The sequence below is a fragment of the Staurois parvus genome, unplaced genomic scaffold (genome assembly GCF_062004578.1).
Source record: "Staurois parvus isolate SC_StPar_1 unplaced genomic scaffold, SC_StPar_1.0 ptg000468l, whole genome shotgun sequence".
In the NCBI taxonomy this organism is placed as follows: Eukaryota; Metazoa; Chordata; class Amphibia; order Anura; family Ranidae; genus Staurois; species Staurois parvus.
The window spans coordinates 1,855,940-1,870,916 of record NW_028318264.1 but is presented as its reverse complement, the minus strand read 5'-3'; the positions used below and the strand labels follow the sequence as shown (position 1 = coordinate 1,870,916).

At 39.3% G+C, this 14,977-nt stretch overlaps 1 protein-coding gene across 1 annotated transcript in view; it reads left to right on the top strand.

The window, feature by feature from the left end:
* The window catches only part of LOC149452715 (dynein axonemal heavy chain 5-like), a 401,888-nt gene that overhangs the window by 191,483 nt on the left and 195,428 nt on the right, over positions 1–14,977 (top strand). The window contains exons 44-47 of the mRNA XM_089689046.1: positions 1,101–1,235; positions 5,647–5,836; positions 8,871–9,088; positions 9,217–9,528. Coding sequence (XP_089545172.1) covers positions 1,101–1,235; positions 5,647–5,836; positions 8,871–9,088; positions 9,217–9,528 — 855 coding nt within the window. The remainder of the gene's footprint in view (positions 1–1,100; positions 1,236–5,646; positions 5,837–8,870; positions 9,089–9,216; positions 9,529–14,977) is intronic.

The following is a 14,977-nucleotide window of genomic DNA, read 5'->3' as shown; positions in this document are numbered from 1 at the left end:
CTCATTATTATAATTGTGTTGATTAGATGTCATGCTGAAACTGCTTTAGTACTTTCAATCATCTGGAGCAAGCCTGCAGATAGGAACTTCTAAACGTTCCAGGTCAGTTACTCAGAAAGTGTTGATGCCACAATAACAGCCAGTCAACCAGCATATTTTAAAGGAGGCTACCATGGGAGTGCCTATACCTTTCTTATGATAGGATTGCTTTGTAGTAATGAGTGGTGCTTGACAAGTCACAAAAAAATATATACATACAAAAGTACTCATGTGGTTGATCACATAACCTTGGTCCAAACATGCTTTGTTTTGGCACAGGCTTGGACCTCTCCTTTTTTTATGTCCCCTTTGGGGAGATTTCCCCTCAATCTTAGTTCTGGAGACACCTTTACTCCTTGACATACAGAGTACAGCCAGAATTTGAAGTAATGGTTAACCACTCCAATGAACACAGAGGAAAATAAATATCAGACAGATTCTAACCCTTACTGGCAGCTGTAAAAGTGTTTTTCATTGCAGATTGTGTCTCCATTGAATGGATCCTAATCTGTTGCCAGGAGGCTTGGAAATAAAGTTACAGTTCCCCAATAGAGTTGCTGTCTCTCATCCCTTTTCTATACAAAATTGAAAAATGTTTAGACTGGATATTAGCTACAGTATATGCAATTTGGGAAGAAGTTGCAAACTATCAGTAATTTAAAGATCACTTAAATTTTGGATTTGATCATTTGTAGGTTTGCCTAAAATATAATGGATGAATAACATTGCTCATTAAAAGTTTTGTATTTAGAAGTTACCATACTTACTGTACCTCTCAGTTTTTTTATTTTTTTTGCCTACATTTTGCCACCAACAAAGATGTATGTGCAATGCTGTGACAAGTATAATCACAAATATTTGTTAATTGTTAGACCTCCATGTACTCATTGAATATTAGAAATTCTTCCATAGAAAATAAATTCCAATTACAGTCAACAAGTTTAGGTCTTGTTATCAGCTGTGATTATAAAAGGTGCACATGTTTAAGATACATTTTGGGCAAATATACTATAACTTAGTACATATACATATATTACATTTTTGCTTATTTTTATTTTCAGGTTCATTATGACTTTGGATTGAGAAATATCCTCTCTGTCCTTAGAACTCTGGGAGCTGTGAAAAGATCCAATCCTGAAGAGCCAGAGAAGACAGTAGTAATGAGAGTTCTACGTGACATGAACCTGTCAAAGCTTGTATGTTCCATTGGTTTTCTTGTAGATATTTATATAAATGGTGAATCAGCCAGATGACATGATCGTGGCATAATGGGTGACATAACTATTTTAGATATGATCCAGCATGTTAATATTTCAGATTTTCTTCATTTGACATATGTCAGCTTCCAAGTTATATAAGAAAATAACTTTGAGAACATACAGAATGTTCACTTGCAACCAAACACAAAAAAAAAAGGTCACCATTACAATTTATATTGCTAGCAGATGTTTACGATACTGATTATATGATTCGTTACTGGGAAATCTTTATAATCTTTAAAAAGTGATCAACTATAAACCACTCTAAAACATACTATAATGTCAGGTTAATGAACTGATCCTCATTATGACATTTAGAAGTTACTATGTATAATATTTTCACTTGACTATAGAATATACATTAAAAATATAATTGTTAACCATGCCGTTGTCACCTATGCCTAAGGCAAAATTCATCCCTGAGATTTTGCATCCATGAGTCAGTGTCATGACCTCAACCGCTTATCTTGCATTGTTCTTGCTCCTGTACAAGTAGTTTATGCTGGAATCACTGCAGTGTAATTGTTGGCTTACAGTCTTTTAAAATTCTTCATATTGCCTATTTATCTATGTGGCAAATGATTCACCTAACTCAATGACCATTTGCTGTTATGGATTTACCATTTTAAAAGAAAATGAAACTACAGTATGTACTTTGCTCTTCTGTGCAATGACAAACATAATAAAGGGTTATCTGATGCATGTTTGCATGATGCAGATAATACAGAGAAAGTATGTTGTGCAGTTGTGTGAGGTTTGCCTGGGACTCCAGAAGTCCCCCTTGCCACATGTTCCTGCTGTTGCAAAAGAGGATACCTAAGTCCTCATGCACACTGGACATGTTTACAGCGGCTGTTTTTGGCTTTTGACTTTTTTTTCTACAGCCAGTAAACCCCCCAGCATGTGTCCATGCACACATAGACTGTAATCAACGTTTTTTGGCAGGGAAGTTTTTTGGCTGGAAAAAAAACCCAGGACTAGTGGGTTTCTAGAGGAGTTTTGTAGCTGTAAAAACGCTCTAACGCTGAAAAAACGTGGCAAAACGCAGTAAATTGCGGCAAACCAGCATTTTTGAAAATTTTGGACTAAAAAAAATATTTTTTTTGGTAAAACAAAAACTCTAAAAAAGCAAAAAAATGCAGCTAAACTGAAATACAAAAACGCTAAAAAATGCTGAAAAACGCACGTTTTTAATGTGACTTTACACAGCTAACGTTACCAGCGTTATAAAACACCCAGTGTGAATGCAGCCTAAAGGCTGCTGCTTATTTTTATTTTGCTGTAACCAGTAACAGTGCCCACTTTACTGTTCCCTTCCTGCATCTGAAGGGATTTGAAGGTAGTCCAGCAATTCTAGGAAAGGAATAGCCACAACAGCACCAGTAACAATCTGCGTTTGCCATTCATCTTGGATATTTAGCTGTATTTTAGCCACATTGTCCATCAGTTGCTGAGGCCAAAATATAAATTGTGTAATCTCTTTCTGGCTCAAGAGAATTGTATCATCTACAGACATGATTCATACAAAGGCTTTAGGGCACAGTCTGGCATGAGTACAAAAATTGTAGCATATAAAGGACAAAAGTTACACATCTTAGAATGACATCCAAACATTGGGCGTACTTATATATTGTTGTAAGGTGTTGCATGCACCACCAGCTATAGCTACAGCTACCAGCTACAGAAGTGTCTTAGATTTTTTTGAGCCCTTAACAACGTCCTTGGCTATGATATCTTTATCTACAGATATTTAGTCCTCATGCACACTTGACGTTTTTACAGCTCCTGTCTTTGGCTTTTGATGTTTTTTTCTACAGCTAGTAAACCCCCCAGCATGATATCCTATGTGTCCGTGCATGCATAGACTAAAATCAACGTTTTTATGGCTGGGACGTATTTTGTCTAGAAAAAAACCCAGGACTAGTGGGTTTCTAGAGGAGCCTTTTAGATGTAAAAACGCTCTAACGCTGAAAAACGTGACAAAACGCAGTAAATCGCTGTAATACGCCTCAAATCTGCAAAAAAGTTTTTGCTAAAAAACGCAAATGCGGTAAAATGCCGCTAAATGCGGCAAAACACTAGTTAAAAAATGCTAAAAAAAAGCTGAAAAACATTTTTAACACGACTTTTCAAAGCTAATGTTACCAGCGTTATCAAAACCTCCAGTGTGCATGAGGGCTCATATATGCTAATATACTGAAACATCTGTACATTGTGTACTTAGTTTGTTTTTGTACTGACTAAAGACCAAAGCCTGTCCGAGATTGGTTTGGTAGAGTGTGAAGTATGATTGTTGCTATTGTTATCCCTACATCATGAATGGCTAGCATATTGGCAGAAGCAGTCAAAATAGCTCGCTTTTAAAGATTGGTCTCTTAAAGGATACATTTACCTTTTAGTAAAAAAATAATAAACGCACATTTTTTGCAGGTAAAAAATGTGCACTTATTATTATTTTGTCTGCAGGAGCCTCTAAACCATTGCACCAGCGATCAGCAGATCTCCTGCAGATCTGTCAGTATATCTACTTGCCCATACGGGATGTACGAGCAAGCAGATATATTGACAGGAAGAATGAATAAACTACCACGGCGCTCCACAGTGCCATGGTAGTTCATTGAGAACTACAAGGCTGTCACTTGTAGTTTCTTATTCACAGAGGACTGTGAATGAGTGATGCGCAGGGGCGGACTGACAACTCATGGGGCCCCCGGGCAATAGGGGATCATGGGGACCCCGTGTCCTCGTCCATACCCAAAAAAGAAAAAAGCCTATGAAAAAGCCAATAAAAGGTACCAGGGGCACCTCATGGGGCCTCCTACTGCCGCCGGGCCCCAGTTTCCAAATTGTCAGTCTGCCCCTGGTGATACGGTTGGGTGGCCGCGTTTTTTTACAAATGTGAGAGCTAGCGGGGGGGGGGGGGGGGGGATTCCTCGCTAGCTGTTAAAGTGGAGAGCGGGGGCCGGTCTGATTGTAATATGTTACACTCTCAATATATGAAAGGTGAACGTGTGTTTTATTTAACTCTAGTCTTGCTTGGCCTTTGCTGTATCTTCATGAACCTGTAAATAAGTATTTTTGGAGTAGTTATTTGGAATGAAAAGACCTTTTTGGCAAGCAGTGAGTCAATTTGCACCAGTTATGGGTTTTTCTGAACAGTTACATCATATAAAATGTGATAACTCACACTAGATGCACATAGATACAATACTATAGTCCAAGGCTTGTGTATGCTAGCCTGACCCCTGCAGCTACTTTGTGGTGTAAGTGTTGTTATAAAAGTAAATTAACCATAATGAATGATTACTGCTGCAAATATAGTAAGCGCAAGAACTTTGGAAACATCTTCATACATTGAGATGATACAATGTGCTTCCTGTACTTGTATTGATCTGGCTTTAGTAAAGGTAACTACATTTTGTTTAATGCACTGTTTATTGAAGCAAAAGAGAAAAATAAAATGTCATAAAGTGATTCTAAAGGTTGTAGTTAAAAAAAAAAGAGTTATACTTACCTGCTCTGTGTAATGGTTTTGCACAGAGCAGTCCAATCCTCTTTTTCGGTCCCCCACCAGTGGTCCCGGCTCCTCCCACATGCCGAGTGCCCCCAATAGCAAGTCTGTTGCCATGGGGGGATCCGAACAGACTCAAACAGGCTCCTGTGAATGGACATTGATATTGCTCTGTCTCATCCTTCACTCTCTCCTCATTGGCTCACTGGCTGTGATTGACACCAGCAGGAACCAATGGCTCCCAATGCTGTGTGAGCCAATGATGAGAGAGAGACCCTGAAGGGCCACAGCTCTCATGCACATCAAGATGAAGCCCAGGTACGTATAGGGGGGGGGGCTGAGGGGGGAGATGCACCCAGAATGTTGTTTACTTTAATGCATAGAATGAATGAAGGTAACAAACCTTCTGCCTTTAGAACCACTTTAATTGTAGTTTATAGAACAAAAAGGCTTATCCCTAGATAACGTTGTGGCCAGGGGGGGACTGACCATTTTGAAACTCGGGCACTGCCCGAGGGCCCGGGGTCAGTAGGGGGCCCCATGAGATGCCCCTGGTACCTTTTTCATAGGCTTTTTTGAGTTTGAGCAAGGACACAGGGGCCCCATGATCCCCTATTGCTCGGGGCCCCATGAGTTGTCAGTCCGCCCCTGGTTGTGGCATAAATTAAAACAATTATGAGCTTTTTTTTAAAATCACTTATGTTTTGTTATCATCTTTATGATATCGCTATTTCAGGAAAAGAAAATATTCTCATTAAATAACATTAAGGCTCTGAAAATAGCAGGAAGAACTACATACATTAAAACCATTACACACAAATGTTACTGTTCTCCTAGGTGGATGAAGACGAGCCATTGTTTATGAGTCTGATAAATGATTTGTTCCCTGGAATAACTCTGGATAAAGCTGGTTACCCTGAGCTAGAGGCAGCCATACAGAAACAGACAGAAGAAGCTGGTCTTATCCATCATCCTCCTTGGATTCTGAAACTTATCCAGCTGTATGAGACGCAGCTAGTGAGACATGGTAAGCATGCAAATCTGGCACTGAACGGGATGAGCATAACGGCAGAAAACACCTGCATGTCTTATCTTAATCACATTTATGCTTTTATTATGGCAATATGAGACAAAATATGTATACCATGTATTTAATTTAGGTGAAAGCTTAACTCCAGGAAAACAGCTGAATCCACTGTTGAACTACAAATAAAGGAGCTAATATACCAGTCAAACTTGATATTAAAGCCTAAGTGTAATTTAAAAAAAAAATCAGCATAAGGGACATTACTTACTATTAATCCAATATGTTCCTTGTGCTGCTGGCTTCTGCATTCCTTGAAATGATCCTACTTTAATGCCCACCCTAACTGTAATCCTCAACTGCAGTGAGTTTTAATAGAGCTGAGGAACTGTGGCAGGTACTCATCAAGATTGTCTGACTTTGCTCCCCATTTCCATCCACCTTCTCTATTTATAGAGGACATTCTACAGCTTCTATGAATGAGTGGAGGGAGCAGACCATTCATTTAGCTACCTGTCCTTTATAAAATCTTTATATATACTTAGAAATCATTTTTCATTCATAGAAGCTATACTATGGACTGAGCTGGGAAAGGGCGGCATAGTCAGGCACTCTTATGAGTACCTGTCACAGTTTCCTCAGTTATTAACCCCCCCTGCAACAGAAGATTACGCCGGGAGAGGGGGGGGGGGACAGCAGAAGAGGAAGATTTCAAGGACTGCAGGAGCCAGCAGCACCGGAAACACATCAGATTAATCGTAAGTAATGCCCCTCGTACTCATTTTTTTAAAACTAATTTTAGGATTTAACACAGCCCTGCCACACAGCACAGTCCTGTGTAGGAAGAAAACCGAATCTTTTTTTCTGTTGTAGTTTCACTTTCATTCCCACCCTGCTCTGTCACTCTGCTTTCTCCTCCTATCAGCATGTCCCTTGCACTGCAACAGAACCCTTAAATAAAATAATTTTATGAGCCCACCAAGCATTTTTAAAAAAGAAGTAACAGAACAGGTTTGGTGACATGTGTGATGTTATTTCAAGTTCAATTATATTGCTTTTGTGTTCAGCATACTATATGAACCAAGTCTTCTGTTTTTATGCTTTAATGACACTGATAACTTCTCAAACATGAATGATGAACTTTCAGATAACATCACGTATTTTTGGGGGTCCAAAACTGCATAAAAATATGGGGGTGCTGGAATGCACAGATATATTGGACAACTTCCCTGCACACAAATATAAAGGTAGCTTGGCTAATAATGACATGACAGACTGATAGTGTTGACAGGTGGCATTTGTGGTGCTCACAGCTAGACAGGGTCATTATCTCATCACTATAGGTTCCTTTACAGAAGGTTTTTTAATGGTTTAGAGCAGTTCTGTGTGAAATGTAATTTGAAACAAGGCCCTGTATGTATATTTTTTGTTAAATTGCAGGTTCTTATTAGGGATCATAAAAATGCTTTACAGTAGATCTTGATAATGTTGGATCTTGATCAGGGGTGTATTTACCACAAGGCAAACAAGGCATTTGCCTAGGGTGGCACTTTTCAGGGGTGCAGCACCGCCCCCCTGGAAGCATGGATGGAAGAAGGAACACATGTGGCTTGGGGACCAGGTGGGATCTGAGAGAGGCTGTGTCAGGGATGTGGGTATGACCAGAAGTGTGTGGACTGACACAGGGAAACGCAGGCTTCAGCTATAGTAAATAATATAATTTATTAAGACTAACAATACAAACGCAGTGCAAAACTAAACATAAACACAGTGCAAACAAACTGAACCAAACCTCCAACAGATAACAAACATACAATACAAGAGTAGTCAGGCAGGCCGGGTCGGTAGCAAACGGGCAAACGGAGTACCAGGAGCAGGCGGGAGAGTGGTCAGGACTAGCCGAGGTCAGTACAGGCAGAGTTCAAGCAGAGTCAGGACAGAAGTAACAGGATCAGGAAACCAGGGCCAAGCAAACAGTACAACAAGGCACAGACTGGAGGTCTGGCCATCCCTTAAATACACCACCTGCAATCAGCCCCAGGTGGTGGCTAATTGCTGGAGTGAGCCTCTGGTTGCTTGACCAGTCCTGGTACTGCAACCCACAAGGCAGGTGAGTCCCATCACTATTGGCGAGTCCATTCCTGACAGGCTGTGGACTGCTTGACTCTCGTTCCCGGGGATGTCCAGAGCTGTGAAGGTGGGTGTCTTTCTCTCTCGCTGGGAGGGGAGTTGCCAGTGTATGGGGGCGGTAGTGGAAGGCTCTCGGGTGGGGGGGCAGGGGTGTTGTTGGTCAATCTCAGGCTCTCTCCAGGGAGGGGGAGAGCAAAGTCTATGTTGCATAGGGCAGCACAAAACCTAAATACAAAACTGATCTTGATAGGTTAGTAGCAGCATATCATAGAGGTTTCGGTATGGTGTCCTTGTAGATAACCTAAAGTGCAAGATTTCTATATTATACGTAATCTTCTATAGTTATACAAAAGAATGTATTATTATAGAATGATTTGGACATATACTGTATATAGATGAAGGGCACTAGGTCTTCAGAATTCTGGGTAATGAAGCATAACAGCTGTACTGTCAAGAACTGCTAATATCTTGAGAGTGGATGGTTGTTATCTTTCAGAAATAGCTAAAGAATATTTATGCTCTTAGCAAGTAAAAATGATTTGTGTTATAAAAAAAAAAGAAATACTGTATAAAGAAACTGGTAGTTTATTATAGATATACATTCATTTTTTAAATACTGGTCAAGAGAAAAAAAATGTTTGTTTACTCACATCTGCTTTACAATCAACCTGTCTTTGAATGAAAATGTTTTATTTCCACAATACAACATAATTTATTATGCATCATCTTTCTAAAATGATACAGATTTCTGTATAGCAAGCAGGGTACCTTTTTGGCAATCTATAATGCTCTATATATCACTTTTTATAAAACTTTTTTTAATTTAATGTTTCATCTTGGTTATAGCTACAATATAATTACATTTATCAGAGGTTACCCAAGTACAACCTTGAATTTTGTTTTTAAGGAATGATGACACTTGGACCTAGTGGTGCTGGCAAAACCAAATGTATTAATGTCCTCATGAAAGCAATGACAGATTGTGGAGCTCCTCACAAAGAGATGAGAATGAACCCTAAAGCTATCACTGCCTCCCAGATGTTTGGCACCCTTGATGTGGCCACAAATGACTGGACTGATGGCATATTTTCAACTTTGTGGAGAAAAACCCTGAAAGCAAAAAAGGTAGGTATCAGAAACTCATTCTGTTTTCGTTTTTACAGCACTGCATGTATTCTTGTTTTAGTATCCACATGAAGACCTCTACTCTCTGGCTTTTTCATACAAAGTTATGTTTTTTGGAATGTTTTCAGGGAGAGCACATATGGATAGTCTTAGATGGACCTGTTGATGCAATATGGATCGAAAATTTGAATTCTGTTTTGGATGACAATAAAACGCTCACGTTGGCTAATGGGGACCGTATTCCAATGGCACCTAATTGTAAAATTGTATTTGAACCACACAACATTGACAATGCCTCCCCAGCCACTGTATCCCGCAATGGCATGGTCTTTATGAGTTCCTCAGTGCTGGACTGGAGACCTGTCTTGAAGGCCTGGTTGAAGACCCTACCTGTTACTCAAAATGATGTATTATGGAACTGTTTCGACAGCATCTTTCAGGTACATAATCCTTAAGTGTTTCTGCTCATGGAATATTACTGATATAAAGGCATCATTCATTATTTTTTACACTCTGTCCATTTAGAAAAAAGTGACAGGATCTAAGTTTTACACAGTTCAGTATCACTTACATGTCTGCTCCTCACCCTGTGACAGGACATTGAAAAGAGAAGCAGAAGACTGATGAGCTCTTCTCTCTGTCATACTGCTATCTCCTCTGATCTGCATGTTTGTTGCACTGCAGCATAATGTTTGGCTCCTGTGCTCTTTCTCTCTCCCCCAGTCTGAGCTCTGTTGTAGGACTGCAAATGGCTGATACCAGGTCTAATGTAGGTGCTTATACCACTTACATTTTAAAATATATTTAAAATATTATTTAATACATAGTTACAGTAACCACTACCCGACAGCCATTTGCATATATGCAGCCTCTCTGCGGGTGGACTTTAATGCGAATCGCCTGCATATATGTGTCCCTAGATAAACACTTTAGTGTGCTGAGAGTACGCTCCCTGTGGGTTTCCAGCACAGCAATAGGTGGGTACTGGAAAGCTCCCGATGCCTACTTGTGATCAGGAGCTTTCTGGTCATGTGATCGCAGTGACTGCCAATCACATTGGTCAAATGATTGGAATTCCCGCCTCCTTCTACCGGCATGTAGATCCTGTTAAATAGCTGGGAGACAGCATGTGGAAGGATTTACTTATTTCTTTTAAATCTGCTTGAAGTTAAGCTTTGAGTGTACTTATTGCTTTCCTCTGTATGGGGTTCACATACAGAATCCTTTTTTTACTTAATTTTTGCCTTGCAACTTTTAGTCTTCTAAAAGTGATTTTGGCACTATATGATGACAATATTTTAACTGTACAGCTACTGTACTCTACAGGGGAACTTCCATTCAGGAATCTGAATATTGTGTAAATGTGGAAAACATTGAACCCCACAGTTTGAAAAAGAAAACTTGTAAAACAAAACCTCTAAACTTTCCTTCCAGCTTTCATTCTATGACCCCTGGTACACAATAGCCCAGCGGCTGCAGGAATAGCACCTGTTCCTGCACCGCCACCACTTGCAGACGCATTGCATTTCTCTTGCGAGATACGTGGGTGGGTGCCATTCATTCTGAATGTCACCCCCACACAGCGCATCCTGCAGTGCATTTGTGGGTGCGGGAACCAAAAAGACCATGCGGTTTCTGCGTGAGTGAAATGTTTCCTTCACGCTGGCACAGCAGCCCATTCAAATGAATGGGCTGCTGTGCCTGCACATACGTGGATTGTACGGTCTGCACTAGTATGAACCAAACCTAGAATACTTTAATATTTGCAATAATCAATATGTTATGCTATATTTGTTTTATTGGGCAGTACCTATTAATGCTACATTCTATATGAAATAAATATTTACTTATTTTAGCAAATATTCAAATTCATAACCAAAAATTAGCAAAACTTAAAACAAGATAGGAAAGAGCCTTAATATATTATTTAAAGAGGAGGGTCGAGAACAAACTGATTATTCCCCATGAAACACAGGATTTGATTTTCACCAGCATTGCGAAGAATATCCCTAATGATAAAAGGTAACGGATATTAGACTCCATAAGCCTGTAAGAGCTACCAGTGTCGTCTTTTCTGAAAATTGCTTATCATTATGGTGCAGGCTCTGTCTATCAAATATGCTTTGGACTTAGGATTTTCTGGATAAAAAGGAGCTTGAAGAACTACTGTATGCCTAAGTATTCTGAATGACATTTTAGAGAATATGGTTACTACGGAATATTGCAAATGATGTTTTGCCTTAGTACAGAAAAACCTAGTTGTTGGTACAGACATTTTCTACATTTGTAAACAGGCTTCATGTGTTCCTTGTAGTTATGTGCAGGCAGATGACCATTTCTATAAGACTAGTATTCTGATAACTATCAGAAGGCCTAATAAATATATATAGTACACATAACAATATGTAATATGTAAACATGTAATAATTTAATATGTAAACATGTAACAATACACAGGAACAGGGGTGGACTGACAACTCATGGGGCCCCCGGGCAATAGGGGATCATGGGGCCCCTGTGTCCTTGCCCAAACTCAAAAAAGCCTATGAAAAAGCTACCAGGGGCATCTCATGGGGCCCCCCACTGACCCCGGGCCCTCGGGCAGTGCCCGAATTTCCAAATGGTCAGTCCGCCCCTGCACAGGAAGCACAATAAACTGCAGAGCAATCATTATTGTTTTTTTTATGTTAACATATTACTAAAGGCAAAACTTTTTTTTTAGTTTTGGATAGAGTTGAAAGGAATTAGAACACCTGTCAGGATTTTATTGCTGTGTGTGCACCCAATAAGGGGATTCACCCTCTCTATGTGTCCTTTTTACCATTATCATTGAAAGTAAAAGAAAATCCCAAATATTGGGTTGTCTCCAGAAAAGTAACAGATGGAAAATCTTCCAATGGGGACACTAGTTCTGGTGACCTGGGGGTCCCCAAGGAATTTCCTTAATTTACAGGGATTTACTCTCACTTCCTGTTTGGCTATTGGACAGGAAGTGAAGGGAAATCTCTGCAATGGGACACAGATGGTGAAAATAAATCTGTCAGGGGTTATAACCCATTCTTACTCTATCCAAAATAAGCTCTGCTCTCTTGGTATGGGGAGGCAACATGGAAGTTTGTTTCGATAAGTATAACTCCCTGGGGGGGGTAGATTATCTGCAGATACTGTTGCTATGCCCTGAGTGGGCAAATTGATGGTGTCTCTTTACGTATTTTATATAGATGTTATAATTCTGGTAGCACAGTATGTATTAACCATTAGCCCCCCCGGCCTATAGCCGTTTGGCGGCCGCAAAAATGCTTTGGCCATTTGGCGTCCTCCCGCAAATGCACAGTTCGCGCGGTTGCAGAGCCGTGCAGCGGCGCGATCTGTCACCGGCCGTGTACCTCGGACACGGCCGATGACAGATCTGAGTACCGGCCCCCGTTGCCGGTACCATGTGACCTGCTGTGACCAATCACAGCAGGTCACATGACGGTTGTATACAATGGATGGCTTCATTCATGCCATCCATTGTATACTAGTGCCTAGCTGTGAATGGTCACAGCAGGTCACATGCACATGTCATGTGATTAGCTGTGGCCAAATCACAGCTAAGCACGAAAAAAAAAAAAACCTGAATGAATCGATGTCATTCAGGTAAATGCTTGCTTATAGCAAAATAATTCTTTGCTATAAGCAAATTGTGTAAAAAAAAAAAAAAAATACTGATCACTTCCCCAAAGTAGTACAATGTTACTATGGTAACATTGTACTACTTTGGTCATAGTAAAATATGAAAAAAAAATCTTAAAAAAAATTAAAAAAAAGTAATAAAAAATTAAAAATAAAAAAAAAATAAAAAAAAAATATATATTTTTTTTCATACTGTCACCAGTCAGTGTCCCTGTTCACCGCCATGCCAGTTATATGATGACGCTGTACTGCACTGGTGACAGTATGTAAAAAAAAAATAGTGAAAATTTTTAAATTTTTTTGATTTTCCGAAAAATTATGACAAAAAAAATACAACTTCAAAAAACTAGCCATTCCTCTTATGAAGTACATTGGACTGTCTACTCGGCAAAAAGGGGTCATTTGGGGGATATATATATTATTCTGACATTCTTGGACCTCAAGAAATTAGATTGGCTGTCAGTACTTCAGGATTGATCAATTTTCAGATCTATACCATAGTTTGTGAACTCTATAACTTTCCTACAAACTAAAAAATACATCCTAATTTGGGTTATTTTCACCAAAGACATGTAGCAGAATACATCTCGGCCTAAATTTATGAAGAACAATTATTTATTTGTAAACTTTTATAACAGAAACAAAGAAAAACGTTTTTTTTCAAAATTTTTTTTGTTAATTTAGCAAAAAATAAAAACCCCAGCGATGATTAAATACCACCAAAAGAAAGCTCTAGTTGTGTGAAGAAAATGATAACATTTTAGTTTGGGTACAATGTTGTATGACCGCGCAATTGTCATTCAAAGTGTGAGAGCGCTGAAACGTGAAAAATGGCCTGGGCAGGAAGGGGGTAAAATTGCCCGGTATTGAAATGGTTAAACAATGACTAAACAGTGAATACAATATATAAAAAATGAATAACGATCATGCAGCTTACACAGTGTCCATTGTAAGATTTCCATAATGAGGTACTGTATGCACTAATACATTTTCACAACATGTAATTTATACTTGCCAAGGTCTTACTGTGATTTATTGAGCCTCTGTGCTCTAGTGACATTCCCTCTGAAGTCTCTGTCCATGGTTTTTAGACTATTATTAGAATATAACTTCTGTAACTTAATTGCCCACCATTCTCATTGAACTATGAATGGTTGTTGTCACTACTTTACACAGTCACACAGCTGCTATTGTCGATTGGTAGGAGCTTTTCATAGTATTAAAACTATAAGGTAATCCTGCTACAATTACATTATTAAAGTGGTATTAAACCCCAAACCAAAAATGTAATGTATTGCAGCTTCCCAATCATTAGATATGGTACCCACATTAGTTTTCTTTTCTTGGGCTTTGGTCACTCTGTTTTCACCTGCTGATCTGGCCAGTAACACACCTTCCTTATTTGAGTGCCCTTGATCTGGATTAAGGTATCACAGGGGCCACAGCAGACAGCAGCATTATCACCCCGGGGGGAGAGGGAGTGTTAAATGTCCTAGCAAATATAGAGACGACAAGAAATTGAAGCTGAACTCTGAACAGCTCACAGTTTATAATCATTTTTTTTTCCTTTTGGGATAACGGTTTTACATAAATAGACCATTGTAAGCTCCCTTGTCAGTGGTAAGTGGTTTGTGCCATCCCTGTAAATTGATACAGACTGCAAGAGAGCTTGTTCTTTTGAAAAACAACAGACTTAGTCCCCAGTCACATGTCATGCGATCTGATAGTTTCAAAACGCTTGAAAAATCGCACCCTATTGTCCGCAATGGAAGCGGTCATGTCAGTGAGATTCTGACTCGTCTGAGTTGCACTGATTTAGAAAGTATTTAATGCACTGCTTTTTGCAAGTTCGGGTGCATAGTCATCTGTGCAAGTCACACAGATGTCTTCCAAGTCGCACTGACATCCAACTTTGAAATCGTACAACCTCACTTGAAATCGCACAGTCAAATTTGGTGTGACCGAAGAGTTACTGGCTGGACCACAAGATAAAAATAAATAGAAACCCTAAGAAAGAAAACTAATGCACACATCACATCTAAGAACTGGCAAGCCACAATTAAATAAATGTTTGCTTTTGAGTTTAATACTGTTTTAACGCTTAAAAATAATGATGCTTTTCTTTTATTATCTAAAGCAATATTACCACAAATAGTAGTAATTGATAATAGTAATGATTTTACTACAATGTTACTTTGCACTGCTTTTTTGGCA